Here is a 20073-nt window from a genome sequence, read left to right on the forward strand (position 1 = left end):
ACAAGCCCCTACCAAGCCTGTTTAAGCGTCCACAACCTGAGCCCATCCAACCCATTCCTACGACCACTCTCTTCCCACTCAACCCATGCCTTAACCGTCGCGGGCACTAACCCCTTCGCAAGCCGACTCCTGATCCACCCTATATAAAAGCCCTTCACAAGCTCCCCATCATTAGCCTAAAAGCCAACCGGATACTGTATTCCTTGTTTAGCGCCCTGGATAATAGCAGCAGCGAGACTGCGGTCGCCATTCCACACCTTACGCGAATGCTGCTTTGACGGCGTACACGGCTCGAGGATAATGTTTTCAATCGCTTCGGCTAAGATGCCGAGAGCTGCCGTGTCGCCTGTGGATGCTTTGCCTAGGATGTCTAATGCAAGAGCTTGATGCGAGAGGGGATTGTTTTCGAGGTCGATGGATGCCGGGAATGTGTAGTTTGGGCTTGATTTGAGCGTTGTGAGTGTCGCGGTCCAGATCTTAGCGCAGACAGAATGGACGGCGAAGATATCAAAGTTTACCTTGAGTGAATCCGCTCGCATCCATGTATCCAGACAAGCAATGTTTCCAAGCCATTCACTTCTTCCGTCTTGTTCGGTTGTACTCCACTCATCTTGCCAAACAGCGAGATTTGCAGATGTTTGACCTGGGCGGAAGAGACACAGTTTTGTCAGTTGCTCACGTAAATCTGGTGCTTGGAGGGTTATAAAAAGGTCCGATTGAAGTTTATCTGGTGAATCTGTTGTCCTGGATTCCTGTGTATAGAATCCGTGTTTGGAAAGTGGACTGAGGTCTTCGAGTCGACGTACTTGTTTTGTATCTCCGCTCGCTTTATCGGCATCGCCTCGGAGTTTCTGATATTCATTGTAGCTCATGGCCGGGTAACCGCATGCCTGGAGAAGTTTCTGAAAGGCATTATTGAGACTGTTGGGTGCCTCACCACCGAAAAGACGGTCGGCGCCTTGTCGATGAATGATGATTTCCATGTCGGGCCAGGTGGGCATCGCCGGATTTTTCAGGTGATAGGCCTTGTAAAGATGTGCCATGATGAACATGTAACGACTGTGTTCCTCGATACGCTGGCCTATGTGGTTCATCTGCATTGTCGCCGTATACTGGAGTACAGCAGCTCGGGCGGGATTTTCTGCCAGATACCAATTGTCATATCTCCCAGTGATAGAGCTTTTGACATATTTGCATTCGCATCATGACATCCCGCGAGTCCATTTCTCAACTTTATCCTCGATGACCCATTCTCTCAGCCTTTCTTGTAAAATGCCAAGATCTTCGTAGCATTTCTTCTCTGCTTCGCCTCGAGGAAATGGCTCTTTAGCTTTCTCAATCTCGGCAATAGTCTTGGAGAAACTTGTGATAGTGTCCTCGAGACCGTCCATGATCCTAGGCGTATCCAATTTATTATCCGCTCTATCAATTGTCGTTTCTGCCACGACTAGGCTGGCATCAGACTGCACGGCTAGACCGAGCAGCATCCAAATCGGCACAGTCCGCAACAATCAATTAAGTGGGTCCTAGAAGGTTCAGATTGGATTGATTGATTACCGCTTTAAGCCTAGTAGTTACCTATAGGAGTTTAAGCCCTACCTAGATAGGTAAGTGGGTCTAGGAGAGTGACCGGATTGAATTGATTGTTGCGGAGTCTACAAATCGGGGCATGGCCCGTTTTCTGAAACTCTGATATGGCCTTTGTTAACTCATCTTCGCCGAAAGGGCTAATAGAGGAGGCTAGAACACACCGACCCGACTGTAGTAACTTTAGAGCGCCGACCATGTCAAAATAATATCTTTGATCATGCTCAAAACTCGTGATCCCAACATCAATCAGCTCTGCGTTGCTCAAGTGTTGAGTCTGTTTGCGATAGTATTGGCAGGCAGTATGTTGCGCGAGAAGTGCGACCTTGCAGTGTGGTCCCAATGCCGCAGTGTGATCAAAAGGCTTAGTCTTGATCTCATTGTATAAAACATCTTTGGCTTTCTCGCGAACGTTATGAGCTGTTCTCTCAAACCTCGCACAGAACAGAGCGGGGAGAAGCGGGGTAGGATACTGTGCCTTTGGAAACTTGAATGGCCATACCATGGTGTCTTCAAAGTCTCGCTCCAGAGCACGGACCTGGCCAATAAACACATCTGTGACTACCCCGGGAATTGTCGTTTCGTACAAGTCAGGGTATCTTCTCCAGAAGTTCTTCACAATGTCGCGACGTGCCATCAGGTCCCAAAAGAATAGGGACAAGCCAAGCGAAAATTCTGTGTGAAACTCTTCATCTCCTCTGTCGAATATGACAGGCTGGACATGAGGGCGCTGGAAAATCGTGGAGGACTGTTGGTCTGCCGATTGCAAGGAGAGTCCATCAATACCGCTAACAATTCCAGACGCGTCGATTGGAGATCTTTCCTGACTTATAGGACCGGATTTTGCATCGTGTTCATGGAATGTAGCGTCATGTAACAGTGTGTGTACCTCCAGGAGAATATCCATCAGTTCACCCTCGTCATCGAACTGCATTGCGTGTAGAGCGAGACTCCAACCAGCTCTATTCTTGCAAGCTCGTTTGGTCATATCACACAAAAAGTCAGGAACTTCCACGGTTCCCACTTTGATGACAGCCTTCGCCATGGCGATCAAATCCTTGCTTCGCACGTACTACGTCGATAATCAGGAACCCAGCGCTTTAGGAGCAATGGCAGCTGCTCTTTCCTTGAGATTCTCCACATCTTTCTTGCCTTTGTCGCTGGATCCACCATTCCATGTTCCTTCCGTATTTGTAGGTCCGTTATCCTGACTTACAGACAAGACCTTGTACCCACACTTGTGTGCATTCGTTGCAAGCCATGCGGTTATGTAGTCCGTGTCTTCCTTGTACCGCTTGTATGCCTCAAACTTCATGATGTCTGATCGATGCCGCTCGCCATCTTGGCGGCGAGATATGGGCAGAAGATGGCGATCCAGTAGTAGTGGTAGTAGCAATGGGAGATCTCCGAAGAGATTAGGTGATGAAATGTTTTTGTAGATGATTCAGATTGGCCCGGAAGCAGTGTCTATTAATCAACAGACCAGGGACTACCCTGGCCAGTGATGACATAATCACTCCACCAAACCTGATTGGGTATAGCCATCAAAACACCCGATCGAAACCACTTGGGCACCACCTGGGCGTTGTAGAATACTGGACGCAGTGTTGGTAAGCACCTGATAGACGTGTCTGGCGACTACAGTGGCCATTTTACACTGGTATGTCAAGTATTTTATGACATCGAGATGCCACAAGAAGCAAATTACAAATGACATGTTCAAACATTACTCGTCACATAACTTCTACGCTAACTACTGCTGTTCAAGCAAAGGATACCTAATTAGGTAATAATGCCGTATCAAAATGCCATACCAAGCCCCAGCATGATGATAAAAACCTCAATCTCCACGACCGAGAGACGCCAGCAAAGATGGAAAGAAAAAGAAATCAAAACTCGCCGCCCTCCCTCCCGTACCACATCTTGAGACACCTCATCCAACTTTTCGTCCTCTTCCCTATTTGCCAATAACTATTTAAACAAACTTCTGAGGTGCTCCATCTTCTGCCTCGTACTCTCCTGCTTACTCTTTCGCTCCTTGGACATTGTCATGTCGGCCAAATCCCTCTTCTTGTTCTGCAGTTCAAGCATCTTCTCTTCGAAACTGCCCTCCATGATGAACCTCTTGATTGTAACCTCCCTGTCCTGACCGAGCCGATGGACACGATCCACGGCCTGTGCCTCGGCGGCAGGGTTGAATTGAGGCTCCATCATGAAGACCTTATTCGCGGTGGTGAGGTTGAGACCGAGACCGCCGGCGCCGATGGATACGAGCATGACGCGAATCGATGGGTCTTCGCGAAGGGCCTGCATGGATTTGTCGCGGTTTTCGCGCGTCATGCGGCCGTCGAGGCGGACGAGAGTGTGACCAGCATTCTTGAGCGCTATCTCGATCAGGTCGAGATGCGTCGTCCAGGAAGAGAAGACGATGCTGTAGTGTGGTTAGATAGTGTTAATAAGGCTAAATTAAAGAAGATACATACCTCTTGATGGGTCGCTCGTCTGGATGCTGGTCACTCCAATTCCTAAACTCCTCTAGATCATCGAGAAGAGCTTTTGTCTTTGTGTGCGGACCCGTGTAGCTACCCAGTTTCTTTGCTAGCTTAGGGTCTTTACGAATCTTGTCTTGTTCCTCAAGAAAACTATAGAAATCTGCGCGCTTTAACTCGAGAGCAGTTGGGCGATTCACGTCATCGCAAATAGGGCATTGTGCCAAGCCATCTGGTTGTAGTGTCTTCTTCCATTCCTCTCGTAGCGTCTTAAGATGACGAGGGCATACTAGGTTGTAGCACGTGGTCATGTAGCCGATGGTATCTGGCACATTGCCCTCTTCATCCTCGTCGGCAGAGTCAGGGTCTAACAAAGACTTCTTTCCGTCGCAGTAGTGGCAGTCATCCGCGGAGGTTGATTGGAGAAGGTTGAGCATCTCGTAAGCTTGGTGGCGTGTGAGCTGCGGTGTCTCTTGCTCATCTTCTTCCAGCTGCATTGGCTGTTCATACGTCATGCCGTCAGTGGTCTTCAAGGCTTGCTCGCTAAGCAGGTCACGGCCATGAGCGCAGATGAGGCGCAGATTGAGAATGGCAGTCAAGATACGAGCATATGACTGTCCACCAATCTTGTCGCCCTGAGTAACTGCAAGCACCTTGCGCTGGGTATCCTTCTCGAACCAGTCATGAAGCTGTTGCTCGTCCTTAGAGAACTTCAACCTGACGACGTAATCCATCTTCTTCGGGATCTCTTCCTTGATGATCTCCTTGGTACGGCGAATGGTAACAGCGCCGACGAGTAGCTGTAACTTGTCTACAACCATTGGATCGGCGTTCTTGAAAGGTTGGAGAATATATTGATTGAAGCCTTGGCTGTTATCGAAAGGCGTCAATTTGATGAAATTGAACAGTGCACCAAGATCCTCCAGACGGTTCTGAACAGGTGTTCCAGTGACCGCCCAGCGTCGCTGACCCATCATCATACACGCAGCTCTGGACTGGTTGGTTGCATTACGGATTGTGTGTGCTTCATCCAACACGATGCGGAACCAGTTGATGTACGGAAGTGGCCGCTTCTTATCCATTAGATCCTTGGCAATAATGTGATAGGTGGTAAGGATAATGTCGTGATTCGCAAGCATTTCGGGCGTCATGCTAAAGCGCTCCGATCCATGATACCGCGTCCACTTCAACGTGCTCTTGCCCATCGGAAAGTGCTCCTTAATTTGTTCTTTCCAGTTGGTCATCGTGCTGAGAGGACATACGAGGAGAGTCGCTCGACTATTGATAGTAGCCTGCAGCATTGCGGGGACTGGTCGAGGCGGGGGCTTCTTTTGGCAAAATTGTTGTGCAGCAGCAATCGAGGCGTTGTCGCATATCAGCGACAGTATGCTGAGCGTCTTGCCAAGACCCATCTCGTCAGCCAGTATACCACCCAGATTCCGCTGGATCTTCGCCACTTTGCTACCTGTGATGCGATGTACATATGATTGGCGGCCATTGTTGTCAAAATGAGGCTTCCATAGAGGGTCTTCAACATCGTCTCCAATGGTCTCTTGCTCGTGTTCAACCATGAAGTGAAGCGCCTGCTTCTGATGGGGATACAGCTCCGTAGTGATGAGTGGTGAGGGCTCTCGCATCGGCACTTCTTTCGATGTGCTTATCACCTTGTCAAAGACATCGTCCATCTCAGCGCGAATCTCGTCAGCGCTACGAATGACGTAGTTGTGTGTCGGTGCGCCAACGGCGTACTGGCCGGAGGGTTGAAAGTCAGGCTGCCCGACTTGGCTCCTCTGGAACGACTGCTTGGTCTGGGGATTGTAGTAGTCGTGTCGTGCGAGCTCGAATACGGGGGCCTCGAGGATCAGGTTCCTGCTCTTCAAAAACCTACCAATGTTGTCGGCGTTCTTGCGAGGACAGTATAGCTGCAGGGTCATGCTGATGAGGGCAGAGATTGGAGTTCCAGGTGGGCCTTCGTTGGGTAGCTTTCGGCGAGGCTCAGTCCAAGCTATCCACTTTAATCCGCTGGCGTTTGAGCTGTCGACAAGAGGGGCAAGACCTTGGGCCGTCTTCATGTCAACCTTGCCAAACTCTTTGCTCGCGCCATCAAGCACCATGATAATTTGGTTTCCCTTGTTACCGCCGCCCCTGCGAAAGGAGACCTTGATCCGGCTCTGTCCGCCATGGTTGCCGGCGAATTTCTTGGGATCCGGAAACGGGACCAGATGCGCCTGGATGTAAGTCTGCTTGAGCTTACCGATGCACACGTCGTCGTTTCCGTTGTCACCAATGACTTGAACGTCATCTTCGTCGTCACCTGAAATTGTTAGGTTGTCATCATGTTGATGATGCGGAAACTTACTCATTGTCAGATCGATCGCCGGTCCTTGCTGAGGGTGAGGGCTTGAGGACTGTCCGTTTTTGTTCTGAAGGTCAAGCGTACTTCCAACATTGGCACTTGACCGGTTGCTTTTAGAATTGCGTGGATCGTCTGTCTTCACACGTTTGACGGGTGTTGCGGCGCGCTCTTGGACGTTGTGCAGTCGCTCGACTAGTGATACTTGGTTGGTGATAGTGGGATCAGTGCGCCCGTGATCGGATTCTCCACCAGAAGAGGCAGGCCGCTTAGCACTGGACGATCTTGGATTAAGTAGTGATCTCGGATCGAATTGCGGGATTTGAGGTGCAGGTGGTGCCTGGCTGCTGTTGTGGGGTGTTGCATTGTCGCCTGGCACGTGCTCGGTTAGCTCTGGGAGACTGCGTTTGAACGGAACCTCAGGCAACGACTCAAGGGAAAGAGGTTCGACGAAATTGGATATGGCAACGTCATTCTGGGAGCCTGCAGACCCATGCACGACTAGTTCGTCTGAGTCTGATATTACGTCCGAGGACGCGTTATCAGTCATGTCCACGTTCAACTGCGACGGCTGCATCTTGTTGTTTGCACTTGATGAATAATTGCGAGATGCTTGGAGAGTTGCAAGATTTGAAAGTTGTCGAGAAGAGACAGAAGGGAAAGTGTGGTCAAGAAGTAAGGGAGTTGAAGGTGAGGGAGATATACCTGTCCGCTGTGCCCTCCGCTGGCCAAGAAAGAGACCGGGATTCATGGTCACCAACTGTGAAGAGCAGGCCAGATTCAATTTCTCTTACTTCCCAACGCTCAGGTGAGAGGCCTTCCAGCTTTACGTGCAGCACCTCGAACCCGACCCGCGCTGCGCATCTGAAGTCTGGTGCCAAGCCGCCGTATTCGTCGCACCCGCAAAAAGTCGTAGATGATGCGATTCCGGAGCCGTCTGAAGGTGCAGATTCCTGGCTCTTGCTGCGATTGACTCAAAAGCGCAAGATGTACCGGTCCGCAATGATGGGGCGACAGGTAGTCGCTTAGTACCAGAATGAAGGACAGATAAGTAGAGGCAGCGATCGTATTCGGCGGCACAGCTGTGGGGCAGCGTTGGGCATTAAGAGACAATATGCAATCGAGGTGTTGAAAGAAGGGTCGTCCGTATCGTGCGTCTGGAGTGAATGCGCTGTTGCCTTTCATCATGGCTGTGAGAAGTCACCGTGTGCGGCTGAAAGGGGCTAGCTTGGGTGTGTTCGGGTTCGTCAGATGACCCTGTTGATTCTGACGGTCCCGCCGCCGGAGACGACGCCGTGGATCCTTTGCCACTCGATGCGATAGCAGACCCCTGCTACAAAGGACACTTCCGGATCCGCATTGTTATCTGTGCCATGTTGGTCTTGCATCTAGTTTACATGGTGTTGAGGCGCCGTTCGAGGGCTCTATGGCCATGTCTCATGGCCGCGCGCCTCTCCACCTTCCGTGCCGTTCATTCGCCGGTCCCCACATATCTGAGATGGACTCGTCAGTGTTTCCCTCATTGCAGCAAACATCAAACACTCGCATCACGGAAGAAGCACCTATACGGTGAACATTACTGTTGAGTAATGCGTTCTGTGATAAAATCACGCAAAATACGCCGTGCGGGTCTAGTCTCTTGTCTCAGTCGTGCTGTCCCATCTCGCATCAAGTTTGTTCAATTCAACATGTTCATCAGATGGGAACGCGGTAATGCAAAGGGATGCCATCATCTGATAGCGTGGGGGTCGCGCGACGTCAATTGTGCATCGCGGTCGCACCAGTAGATTGCCCGCATTCCACAACTATATGTACAACATCAAGACGCCTTTCATGCAACCATGACCTCGCCCGATTAAGTCCATTGCCAAAGAAAGTTACTATATTCAACACCATGTGAACACGGGATTCTTCCCTTTGACCATCTCCAAGCGCTCTACAATGACCTTTTTCCTGTTTCCTTCATTGTCTTCGTTGGCGGCGTATCCCAGATCGCCGTCGTCGTCGAAACCATAGTCATCAATGTCTCCCCTATGTGTCAGTGACAGCCGTCTGTGTCGTGAATCTCTGACGTTGCGGCGAGGCGTGTCATAGCTCATGCGCGCGTGATGTGCAGGCCGATCATCCGCCTGTGAATACATCTTCCGCGAGCCCCAGCCTACATCACTTACGGTTGCTGGAGAAACGGGGGTACGGTCAGCTCGTCGTACATCGAGAAGTGAGGGACCGCGTGTGAGATTGAAACGGTTCTCGTGTGCAGTCTCTAGAGGAGGTGAGTTCATAAGAAGGTCTTGCTGTGGCTTCTGCGGAGGTGTCGACAAAGCCGTAATGTCCATTTCCTCATGCTCCTCGTCCACTCTGGGTTGTCTGCCTGGCTGTTGCTTCCTACGCATTTCTGCCGACGGTGCCCGGAGTGGAACCGCAATTGGTATTTCCACAATATCATCCCACACGCATACACGCGCTCTTCTGGTGAGCTCGAGCGGGCCGAGATCAGGCGTCTTCAGCGTCTCCACCACGTTCCAAGCTTGTCCCTTCATGACGGCGATTTGCTTCGCGTACATGCGTTCCTTGAAGTCTGCATCTTGTGAGAAGCAAGCTCGCAGTGCTGCTTGTGTGTCGCTCCACCATTGTTTCGAAGTGAGGAGGGGAAGGAAGTGGCGGCGGGTGGCTTCGGAGAAGGGCTGGCCAATGAGGGAGACGGGCAGGAAGAGCCAGCCAAACGGGTAGCTGCGCCACTAGGACAGTGTTAGCGATGAATGTTGATCAAGGGGGATACCACATACGGCGTCAGGGTGCTTCCATGGCCAGGATAGACTGTTGTCAATGGCACCGATAGTGACGGTAGGGGTCGGCCCGCTCGGCATGGGTGTATTTGACCGACTGACGGTGCTCATGGGTTCTCGTCGCCCATATGGATCTACACCTTCCATCGATTGTCTTGTGTAGTCACTTGGCTGACTGTCTTCACCCACGTCTCCGTTCAGCTTGGGTGGTTCTGCGACAATGGTGGCCTGCTGCGTCTTCTGGTCAATCTTGATCATCCAATTGTCCAAGCCTCTATCTGTATTTCGCATGATGTAGTCCAGAATGACCAGCTTCTCCAGCTGCTCCCTGAACGACTGCTGCAAGGCCGGTGTCCACAGGCCTCTCCGTCGGTCGTTCTGGCCGGACATGCCCTGTTGTTCGTCGTCATCTTCGCCATCTGACTGTGGCCCGCTCGGCCTACAGTCCTCGGCCCATCTCCGCTTCTTCTTCCGCGCCGCTCTATCCGCACTTGAACCGGTGTTGTGTTGGTCGGGCCATGGGTTTTCCTTGAGGAAGATGTTGGCGTCCTTGAACCCCTTTAGGAACACCTGAAAGCTGCCCTGCTTCTCTGGAAATGGCTTCCTTTTCCTGTAGTATGCCCTCCTATCCCAGAAGTCGTAGTGGAACGATTTGGACGAGAGGCCGACGACGTCGGTGTAGGGGACAAGGTTTGTGCGCAGCTGGCAATCGAGGACGTATGCGGCAGCTTCGGAGATGTAGCTGAGGTTGGGAATGAGGCAGGCGCGACCGAAGAAGAAGGGGAAGAGGTTTCGATGTATCCACTTGGTCCACTTGGGGTTCCTTGACGCGTATGGCTCTTCGTCCTTGGGCTTGAATACACCCACCACTTTCCCCTGTGTGTTACGTGCAAAGTAGCTGCCTGAACTGCCCTGGGTGATCAACTTGGGATGCACCTCCATTTCAATGGCCGTTCGCACGCTCTCGACTATGTCATCGAATTCGAGTTTGGTCATACGATCCGAAGGGACGTCGTAGTCGAGCGTGAGTGACTCTGCCGTGGCCGGGCGCAGCCAATCCGGCGCGTGGAAGACGGAATGGTGGATCTCGAGCGGATCATCTTCGGACGAGTCTTTTTGCTTTTTGATCTTGAACTTTTGTGCAATCTCGTCGGCCCATCGCTCAAACCTAGCGTTGATGGCCTTGATGTCGACGCCCGAGTTGGAACGCTGTCGTCGTCCCGAAAGAACTTTTTGATTTGGAGAATTCGCGCCGGAGCCGTTGACACGCATGCCTGCATTGCGCTGGGGCTGTATTGGCGCATACTGTGAGTTGGAGAGCGAGTTCTGATGATGGTCGCCCTCGACGTCGCTGCTGGAATCTTCCTCTTCCTCAGCTTGGGCTATTCGAGCATAGCCAGATGTGGGTGGTCTCTTTGCCTTGGACATTATGGCGCCTGCGAAGCGAAAGAATAGAGGTCGGTCGTCGTCTTCGGTCCCTGGAACGTGTCTGCAATCGTCGTGGAAATGACGCTACAGCTATGTCGTTGGCTGCATGGGTCTCGGCGCTAGCGCCTAATTCGCTCTAGTGCCCTCCACCGTGGTGCATCATCACATGCAATATGGCGCGTGTCGATTTGTACTGTATAAATTTACTACGTCTTGTGGGGTATCATGCTATCCGGCGCACGCTAATATCGATTGGAGAACCTGTGGAGACTCACTCGTCACTCCGTCTAGAAGCTGTCGTCGAGGTCCACCTGCCGTCTTACCACACTCGGACTGTCCTCGTCCATGCCGCCTGTGCTGTCAGTGATATCTCCGCCAGCCGTCATAAGCAGATCGTCTACTATGCGCTTACTAGCCTCACGAGCTGGAATCCATTAGCGTGGCTATACATTTGGGAATTGAAGAGCTTACCTGGCGTCTGCAATAGTTTGCTCTGCGGGATATGGAACTGAATAGTCTTGGGCGGGCTGAAGTCCAAGTCATCTTCATCCTCGTCGCTTTCATCGTCGAATATTGTCCCAGTTCTTTGAATGCTCATGGGCATCTTGCCTTTTGCAGGTGTCTGCACGCTAACACCAGGTGTACGCGGTGCCTTCATTGGCGAGAAAATATCTGCACGCAATTGTGGTGCTGGGGACGACGGCGGAGAAGAATCTTCAGCCCATGGTGGGAGGCCGGTGGTTACAGTCTTCGGGGTGGGTGCACCACGCTGTCCAGCGCGAGGTGTGAAAGCACCGGTAGGCTTATACTTTCTGGGACTAATGATAGGTGTAGCTTGCACGCGGTAGGTCTTGTCGAGAACGCGATGTAGTAATGGATCTTGGTTGAAATGAGACTTTGTTGCCGTAGACTGCATGAATGGCGAAGATCCAAAGCCAGTCATATCTGGCAGCGCCTGCGACTTGCCTGGCGTGACGGGAGCCAGCTTGGGTGTCTTGGTGCCGCCCAAATTTGGTCGAAACTCTGACGCCAGCATCTCGTACGGAGAAGACATGCCTGCGAATTGAGGTCCCACCTCGTCTTCACTATCCTCATCTTCGAGGTCTTTGCCTTTGTGGGTTGGTGGAGGCCGTGGTGTACTATGTCCAAGCGATGGTGAGCCAAACCCTACTGTCGACTCATCTTCTTCCTCTTCCTGCACAGATAACGGTCTAGGTGGTGTTGTCGTTGCGCCAGTCATAGTATCCTCTTCTTCCTCTAATGTCTCATCTTCGTATGTGTGCGACTCTTCAGTTTCATCTTGCACACCCGACTCCTCGTCTTGGTCGGGCGCTTCGTATCCGGAGAGTGACACGTTTGCGCTTGCCTCGAAGAACTGCTTCCAAAACTTGGATCCTTCCCAAACAGCCTCGGAGTGTTTTCCATATTGTTCAACTATTGGCAAGATGCCTGTAGTGACGATGCGATGTGCTCGACTAAAGTTCTGGTCGATTTCTACTCTGGTCAGTTCAGTTGGTGGGGCATTGGGCAGCTTTGTTACCTTGCAGTGTGAGGGTGATGGACTGCTCAAGCTTCTCTAATTCTTCCGTGAGCGACAGATTGCGCTGCGGCGCCATGCTTTGGCGAGACATGGTGCAATTGGCCTCGTGAAAGAATACGTGCCTTTGTTGTTGATGCGACGCGCTTTCCACAATTCGGGCTGAAGACTCGCGAAGACTTTCTTGGCACCCCCGAAGTTCCCCGCACCTTCACCCTACTTTCACCCTTGCCATCAACCATCCCTTCATTCGACCACCCCAATACGTCAATTGGCTATGCGGAAGTATGCCGCTTAAGTTGATTCATGCATGCCGCATTCGAAGGCACTGTCGTCATACCCGTCGTGAACGGAGCCTTTCGACCCGACCCAGGCCACGCTACGAGAGGGGTCGACGCATGCGCTACCATCTCCGCAGGCCCGGATAGCCCATTTGAGTTATCCGGTGCTGTGGGGAAGTGAATACGGGGTAAACTACATGAGCGGACGGTGGTCAAGAAGCTATGCGACTTTTGCTGCCTTTGCGACTGATTCTCTACTTGAATGATAGCTTCGCTCGTAGCTCCATTGTTATCTTAGTCTACGAATCTAATAATTGTCCAATATGCCTCTCTTTATAACTCCAAGAACATTGGTGTGTGCCTTGCCGAAGCTTACCAACATACCACGGATAGTCATACAAGCGCCTCGATGGACGCGTAACTACGCCTCGACGGCAGAAAAAGACAGAACAGCAATTGTAACCGGTAGTGCACGCGGGATGTGAGAAATATTCATCCTTGGAATTATTAACACCCTCACTAAATCTGAGTAGCGGTAAAGCCATTGCTCTTCGACTCGCCAATGACGGCTACCATGTCTGCATCAACGACATTGAAGCCAACAAATCCAGCGCCGACGAGGTAGTCAAAGAAATCCAAGGTCTCGGCCGAAAAGCTTTCGCATACACAGCCGATGTATCAAAACTGAGCGAAGTACAGGCAATGGTGAGGGCGTCAGTATCTGAACTGGGTCCGCTGAACACCATGGTAGCGAATGCGGGTATCGCTCAGGTCAAACCATTACTAGACGTCACAGAAGAGGACTTGAAGCGCATGTTCGAAATCAATCGTGCGCTACCCCCTTTCGCGGTCTGAGAACAAGTCACTGACTCTCATCTAGTATACGGCGTCTACCACTGCTACACCACCGCCGCAAAGCAAATGATCTCCCAAGGCACCGGTGGCAAACTCATCGGTGCAGCCTCCGTCGCAGCCTTCAAGCCCACCGCCCTCCTCGGTCACTACGGTGCGTCGAAATGGGCCGTCCGTGGTCTGACCCACAGCTTCGCTTTGGAACTGGCAGAGCACAAGATCACAGCAAATGCGTACGCACCGGGTATCGTCGGAACCGCCATGTGGGACCTGATTGATGAAAAAATGGGTGAGAAGATGGGGGCAAAGAAGGGTGAGACGTTTAAGAAATACAAAGATGTTATAGCGCTGGGGAGGACGAGTGTGCCGGAGGATGTTAGTGATACGGTGAGCTTCCTGTGTAGTGGGGATAGTGATTACATGACGGGACAGACTATTGTTATTGATGGGGGTATTTGTTTTACTTAGTCAGACTGGGATGTAATGTAGCGAAATCGCAGGATTAGTGGAACTCTAGACAGATTGTTAATAGGTGTGGCTTGTTCAATGTCCCCAAACGCCCGTCACGAACATAGACGCAGGGAGTCATAGAGTCAGGGGATTTTCCAGCCGTTTACTTCTATGACGTGTAGACATCATGTGCCAAAAACCAACACTTCATCTGCACTGTGCCAACCCATCGCTGGCACAACAAACCTCTTATGACACATCTACAGCGTTCGATCAGAACACACTCTAGCGCAGTCGCTCTCAACGCATAAATATGACCGGCAAGAGCAGTAGCATCTCATTACTACCCAGCTACATACCCACACCAGCACAAGCACAAGCACCGTCAACATGGGCACCCGTCAAGAACATTACACAATGAACTCAAGCTACCCACCACCACCCTCAGTAGAAGAAGACCATGCCGGCTCAGCTGAATCACATCTCCCTCAAGACCTCATCTACACAATCATGAACGACTATCCCGAAGCGTACCGCGAATACGAAAACATTATCCACGACTTCAACCACAAAAGCGATGATACGCTTCATAACCTGCAATCTAATTCCGACGACGACGAAAGCGACCAGGAAGAACCATCAGAGGAATACGAAACGCCTCCAGCTACACCAGAACATCCACCCGTGTCTATCAAGAGGGAGGTGCATCAATACACTGTACCCCTGACAGCAGGGCAGACACAGCATCGACAGCACCATATGCCCCAACTCCCCGCTATTGTTGTCAACGAGCATGTCCAACCAATTGCTGCGGCTCCAACACATCTCGTACAACCAGCGTACGGGCAGCAGATCTACGAACGCAGGTCTATCAACGGGCCCATCTACCCGCGCCAGGCTTACCGTGAGCACCGGTCTGAGTGGGATATGTATGATCAACAAGAATACGAACATGGACATGGACATGGACATGGAAGAAGTGGTGGAAGGAGACACGGTGGCTATAACAGCGTAGCAGACGAAAGACGACAGCGTCGCTGCCAGAGACCAAGAGAATTGTACCCGAATTATGAAGAGGAGTATATGCGAGCACGTGCTGAGAACATTAGAGCAGCTTGGGCGTTTGAAGCGCTGTCTCAAGCTTTCAGAATCACGAGGCAGATTGATGGTAAGATGTCTGCATTGAAGGCTTTGTTAGCGCAGGTTTTGCGCGAGAGGTTTGGAGAGGGGATGTAAAGAACGGAGGTCGTCGTGTTGTTTTATTAAACGTGTTAACCTCGCTGATCGAGTTGCGTTTGCGCTCTGTCCCGTTCGTTCGTTAGATCTACCCGTTTGTCTTTCATAGTTGTCAGTCGCTTTGCTGTCTTCCCCTGTTGTCCATCTTCATTAGTAGCCAACTATCTACCCAATACCACTCTTTACCCCCCACTCTATCCATCGTACACATCTAGCCCACTCATCTCCTCACACTCATACATTACATACCAACAATGCCTCCATACCCACGCACCAGGGCAGCGCCCTATAACCTGGATTTTCTTCGTGAATCTCAAACTTACCAACACCGCCATGTACGAAACCAGTCCTCACGCACACCCGCGTTTCAAAACCCCGACTGGGTGTACATGAGCGACAGCCTTATCGCCGACATACGCGCTTTGGCAAGCGATATGAGAGGGAGAAGGCAGCAGTGGCAGGAGGAGAGAGAGCAGCGGAAAGGGGGAACGGGGGAGGTAGATGTGTTGCGAGATTTTGTCGTCAGCATGGAAGCTGGTGTTGTAAACGGCAATTGGGATATGGGGATGTGATACCGAGCTCATTTAATTCCTCATAAGCACACGGGAGCACTGATTGGAGCGGTTAGCGTAATTCCTGATGTAAATTACCAATGCTACTGATAGGATGGGATTCAGGTGTCGCAGGAAATCTGTGTTTCTTTACTTTCGTATGGGCCCGGCGGTCAGGTCCGATGGAACAGTATCGCCGTGAATGAATGGAGCGGCTGAAAATTCCGATCGAGACAGATGCGTGCGATTGCCGGTAGTGCTGGCTGCACTTGTGTAGTCGTTGCCACGATGCTGAAACCAAGATTGCTCAGATGGGGCATGTGAGGGAGGACATTTTGGTGGTACATGGAATTGCTGTCTATTCTGCGTTAGAAGCTCTGTGTATTTCGATTCTCAGTATGGAGCATGGGAAGAGACAAGATGGGTGCACTAACACAGAGCCGAAATGAACCCTAGAGGCGTTCCAATTGGAACTACAGTACCTAGGTAAATTCTTCTCTAATGCTCGCGCTGCTCCGTTAAAGGCTCGATAGGGGCCGAAACTACCCCATTGTAGCTACAAAATGCGGGAAACAGCGGGCCTACGAGATCATGGTCAACGACTTGAAATAGATTAACTGCGTCACGTACCACGGCGGGTAGCAAGCCTCATGGTAAGCCAATGCATAGTATTGACTATCAAATGATCAAGAATTTGTTGAAAGCGACTCCAAAGTAAGATCTTGAGCATCACGCGTCGCAATCGGCGGCTATTGCGTATAATATCGGTGGCTTGGATGATCTCGCGTAGTGAAGCAGCAAAACATTGGTTGTATAACCTACCCTTTATGTCATTAATCGCCATGGATAATTCGCTGACAAGGTGGAGATTGTGATGTGATCGGTCACCAACTTGTTACCTTGAGGATGATGACATCAGACAACGAAGAGCCATCGTCGATGGTTTTCATGTTACCTGGGGCCAACGACTCTTCCCGCAAGTCCAAAAGTCGCTTGAATGTAACAAGATAAGCTCTTGAGCTTGTTTCCTTGGTCTTTTGATGCGCACAGCAGATTCAAGCCCAGCGTGCGACGCTGCTAGTAGCACTACCCCCACGTCTTGAGTCACAGCCGTTGTGACACAACGGCTGTTTCGATGGTATTTGTACGCCATGAGTGGCGGTTTGGTATTGTCTGATTGTATCGTCGGCGTTGGATGAAAATGATAAAACCGAATCAAACCTCACATCTTCGAGTCTTGCAACAGTGCCACATCCACTAGTATTGCTCCTACACCTTGGTGCCGGCGTATTTCAGGGGTTTCGTTCGTCGTAGATGTGGTGGAATCTATTGTTTGCTAGTAATCGGCCAAGGTGATAGACGTGGCTGGGCGTTTCCTTGTGCTCGCGGCAGCTTAGATGAACGAAGAAAAGCTTCCGATCCAAGGGTCATTCTGGAGCTGCCAACATCTCAGCTGCAGCGGCTAATCTCAACGCCGTCCTGCCGACGTCTATGGCCAAGACTCACGATGTGAGACGTTTGAGTGGCACTGGTGACCGAGAGGCCAACTCAACTCCCGCTGCATGGACGAATCCTGTTTCGAACACACGTGGACCCTCTGTCTGCTTCCCGCGAGTCTTGCTTTGTATAAAGCGAGCGACAATTGTCGTCTGCTTTTCGCAAAAGTCAACATATCATTATCCTCACATCTGTCTCGTCATTTCCAAACCCAAAAGTTCATCTGCATCTTTGCGCAACAACAAACCACAATCAAACGATTGCGTACAACCCAGCCGCAATGTACGACATGTCTCATCTCAGTCACCGAAGACGTGCAAACCGCCTTCCTCGCGCGTACGAAAATTTCCCCACTTTCGACATGGCTTCCTTTGGGGGTTTCGGTACCATGGGCGGATACGGTGGATACGGTGCGTGGAACGGCTGGGAGACACCCCCACAAAAGGACCTGCCAGGTAGCATCGAACAAGCGACACGGGAACACATGGAAGCCCAGATGGAATGCGACAGGGCGAAGGAAAAGTTTGAAGAAGCCAAGAAGAAGTTTGAAGAATGCGAAAAGAAGGTGCAGGACGCTGAACGGGTGCTCCAGACCGCTAAGCAACGCGCGGAATATTGGTAATGCTGGGCATTAAATACCAAGTTGTATCAGAAGGATACCGAATGTGATGCAAAACATACGGTATTTTCTGGAGTCTGTTGTGGGGTTCTCTGTACTTCCTTCCTTCCTACATGCATGATATTCGTTTTGGCAGGTGTGGGAGCGCAAGCATGGGATCGGGTTGACTGGAGTCAGTTTGTTGATGAATCGATTAGACGTAAGCTGCATGCAATGCCACAGAGTCTACAGTCCGTTTCATAAGTGAAGTGAGGTCGCGTGTTCGTTTTCGTCAAGCTGCGTCCAAGTGATGTGTTCCATGGCTATCTTCGGAGTTTTAAGCTTCTTATCCAGCAAATCTTCGCCTACTCATCATAGCGGTCTACCTCAATTCAGAGGACTCTAGTACGAGCTTCCCTCTCTAAATCACTCGCATTTGACGTTGAGAATTGTGAGATTATTGTTCAGGTGGTTAAGTGAATGTAGTCCGACCTCTCCCAGGCGGGATATGCAGGAGTGGGGCGCGGGGAAGCACTAGTCGCTTAGTAAAGCCACATGTTGAGCTGTCAACGTCATATGTAACTCAGCCTTGACTTTAATCCCACATTCAGATCTTCGTCTCAATCATATACGGGAGAAAATCGTATCTTAGAAATCATTCAGAATGAGACTGGACCCCAATGGCGACTCTTCGAACTTCCCAAAGCGTGCAGCACTGCCACAGACATCTGGGACACCAAAAGGCAACGCCTGGTTTTGGGGCGGCAACGATGAACTTGGACGCTTGAACCTTCTTACTCCACAGCGAATAGCAAAGGTCACCCAAGAAAGCGTCAAAACTGGTGACTCCATCTCCCTGGACCTTCCTCTCGACGTCCCAGGCCCAGCCTTGTTCGGTCGCGCACCACTAAAACACTACATCAAATCAATTGGTTTCGGCGCCTTCGACGACGAAGTATCCTACAACACGCAATCCAGCAGTCAATGGGACGGATTCCGTCATTTTGCAAATCCAGAATATGGCTGTCACTACAACGGCATGCCATCTGATGAAATCATTGTCGACAACAACGACGATGCTGCCAGAGAACAAGAAAACGATGACCCACCAATCCCCTTTCGCAAACTCGGCATCGACGCCTGGGCAAAGAAAGGCATCATAGGCCGCGGCGTCCTCCTAGACGTCTACACATGGTCCCGTACCCAAACCAACCCCTACGATCCCTTCCTCCACCACAATATCACCGCCTCGGACCTTATCGCTTGCGCCGCCTCTCAAAACACGACCTTCCAAACCGGCGACATCCTCCTCATCCGCACCGGCTGGCTCTCCACCTACCACGCCCTCACGTCCGCCCAGAAGCAAGACCGCGGCACCATGGACCTCGCATCTCATTTCTACGCCGGCCTGGCTGCAGACGAGGAAATGAAGGATTTCCTACACGACAATTACTTTGCGGCTGCTGCTACTGACAATGTGAATTTCGAGGCTTGGCCCCCGGAGAGCTTCGCGAGTAGCTTGCATGCGTCTATGCTGAGTATGTGGGGGATGCCGATTGGTGAGCTTTGGGATCTTGAGGGGTTGGTCAAGATGTGTATGGAGAAGGGGAGGTGGTCGTTTTTGCTGGTTAGTAAACCGGGGTGTGTGCCGGGTGGGGTGGGGAGTCCACCGAATGCTGTGGCGATTTTCTGAGGGTATGGTGGGTTGGAGGGTTAGAATGGAGGCACGGGTCTCTGTTGGTGGTTGTGAGTCTTTATTGGTGTTTGTTGGTTTGTTGGTCTGTTGGTTTGGGTGGTTGGTGGTGGACACCATTGTTGGAAGGTGTCTGTGCGTAGAGTTTGTCTCTGCGTCGATCGCCACATGAGGGCACGTTACAAATGAATTATACTCAGAATCGCTGCATCGATCAGTGTGTGGGAAAACTGACACACCTGTGTGGGTATTGTGTTTGGGAGACAGGAGGAGTCATGATTAGGGCGACCCTACCGTTACCACTACTGTATATCGATTACTAGAACTTGCGCTCACTACAACACTCATACCACCACTCTTTCATTTTCGCCGTAGCTTTGTTCTCTTGCACGAGTACCAAGTCTAAAATGCTCCTTGCGCACTTTCCAGGCCCAGTCATCGACCATGTGGAGGCCATACCACAACTTGCGTTGTCCAGTCATTAATACATATATATCTAGTCACCAATATGGACGACCATGACTGCAATGATGTCAGTAAAGAGTCGTTTCTTGTCCTGGTTCATGTGACTCCACTGGTAGTATATACAGACTTGATCCTGTGTCTGCAGCTTCTACAGCAAAACACACAGTCTACAGACAAAGTCTATCTCTACTCAGCCAAACGACTACATACTCTGCTTCAGCAATTTTTCAACTCCATTAAAACAATGTCCAACTCCCCCGACAAAAAGAT

At 51.0% G+C, this 20073-nt stretch overlaps 9 protein-coding genes across 9 annotated transcripts; 3 read left to right on the forward strand and 6 right to left on the reverse strand.

Annotated features, from left to right (window-relative positions):
* Positions 1 to 176: 176 nt before the first annotated feature.
* PtrM4_120710 (uncharacterized protein) lies at positions 177 to 1100 on the reverse strand (the record flags this gene model as incomplete). Its single annotated transcript, XM_001935353.1, has 1 exon — positions 177 to 1100. One exon carries the CDS (start codon positions 1098 to 1100, stop codon positions 177 to 179), a length of 924 nt encoding a protein of 307 aa, XP_001935388.1.
* Positions 1101 to 1202: 102 nt separating this feature from the next.
* On the reverse strand, positions 1203 to 2632 carry PtrM4_120720 (uncharacterized protein; the record flags this gene model as incomplete). Its single annotated transcript, XM_066108435.1, has 2 exons — positions 1203 to 1447; positions 1756 to 2632. 2 exons carry the CDS (start codon positions 2630 to 2632, stop codon positions 1203 to 1205), a joined length of 1122 nt encoding a protein of 373 aa, XP_065961620.1.
* A 39-nt stretch (positions 2633 to 2671) lies between these two features.
* On the reverse strand, positions 2672 to 2902 carry PtrM4_120730 (uncharacterized protein; the record flags this gene model as incomplete). The annotated part of the gene is made up of 1 exon (XM_066108436.1): positions 2672 to 2902. The coding sequence occupies one exon, from the start codon at positions 2900 to 2902 to the stop codon at positions 2672 to 2674; it is 231 nt and encodes a 76-aa protein (XP_065961621.1).
* Positions 2903 to 3558: 656 nt separating this feature from the next.
* On the reverse strand, positions 3559 to 7006 carry PtrM4_120740 (HepA, Superfamily II DNA-RNA helicase, SNF2 family; the record flags this gene model as incomplete). Its single annotated transcript, XM_001935355.1, has 3 exons — positions 3559 to 4018; positions 4071 to 6390; positions 6436 to 7006. The coding sequence occupies 3 exons, from the start codon at positions 7004 to 7006 to the stop codon at positions 3559 to 3561; spliced, it is 3351 nt and encodes a 1116-aa protein (XP_001935390.1).
* A 1309-nt stretch (positions 7007 to 8315) lies between these two features.
* Positions 8316 to 10643, reverse strand: PtrM4_120750 (phosphatidylinositol 4-kinase type II subunit alpha; the record flags this gene model as incomplete). Its single annotated transcript, XM_066108437.1, has 2 exons — positions 8316 to 9167; positions 9216 to 10643. 2 exons carry the CDS (start codon positions 10641 to 10643, stop codon positions 8316 to 8318), a joined length of 2280 nt encoding a protein of 759 aa, XP_065961622.1.
* Positions 10644 to 10930: 287 nt separating this feature from the next.
* PtrM4_120760 (DASH complex subunit ask1) lies at positions 10931 to 12274 on the reverse strand (the record flags this gene model as incomplete). The annotated part of the gene is made up of 3 exons (XM_001935356.1): positions 10931 to 11067; positions 11115 to 12137; positions 12184 to 12274. The coding sequence occupies 3 exons, from the start codon at positions 12272 to 12274 to the stop codon at positions 10931 to 10933; spliced, it is 1251 nt and encodes a 416-aa protein (XP_001935391.1).
* A 510-nt stretch (positions 12275 to 12784) lies between these two features.
* Positions 12785 to 14999, forward strand: PtrM4_120770 (FabG, Dehydrogenase with different specificities (related to short-chain alcohol dehydrogenase); the record flags this gene model as incomplete). The annotated part of the gene is made up of 5 exons (XM_001935357.2): positions 12785 to 12942; positions 12995 to 13290; positions 13342 to 13700; positions 14115 to 14692; positions 14744 to 14999. The coding sequence occupies 5 exons, from the start codon at positions 12785 to 12787 to the stop codon at positions 14997 to 14999; spliced, it is 1647 nt and encodes a 548-aa protein (XP_001935392.2).
* A 2409-nt stretch (positions 15000 to 17408) lies between these two features.
* On the forward strand, positions 17409 to 17669 carry PtrM4_120780 (DUF4200 multi-domain protein; the record flags this gene model as incomplete). Its single annotated transcript, XM_001935359.2, has 1 exon — positions 17409 to 17669. One exon carries the CDS (start codon positions 17409 to 17411, stop codon positions 17667 to 17669), a length of 261 nt encoding a protein of 86 aa, XP_001935394.2.
* Positions 17670 to 18309: 640 nt separating this feature from the next.
* Positions 18310 to 19338, forward strand: PtrM4_120790 (Cyclase multi-domain protein; the record flags this gene model as incomplete). The annotated part of the gene is made up of 1 exon (XM_001935360.2): positions 18310 to 19338. One exon carries the CDS (start codon positions 18310 to 18312, stop codon positions 19336 to 19338), a length of 1029 nt encoding a protein of 342 aa, XP_001935395.2.
* Positions 19339 to 20073: the final 735 nt, after the last annotated feature.

This window comes from Pyrenophora tritici-repentis, chromosome 6 (genome assembly GCF_003171515.1).
Source record: "Pyrenophora tritici-repentis strain M4 chromosome 6, whole genome shotgun sequence".
Classification (NCBI taxonomy): domain Eukaryota; kingdom Fungi; phylum Ascomycota; class Dothideomycetes; order Pleosporales; family Pleosporaceae; genus Pyrenophora; species Pyrenophora tritici-repentis.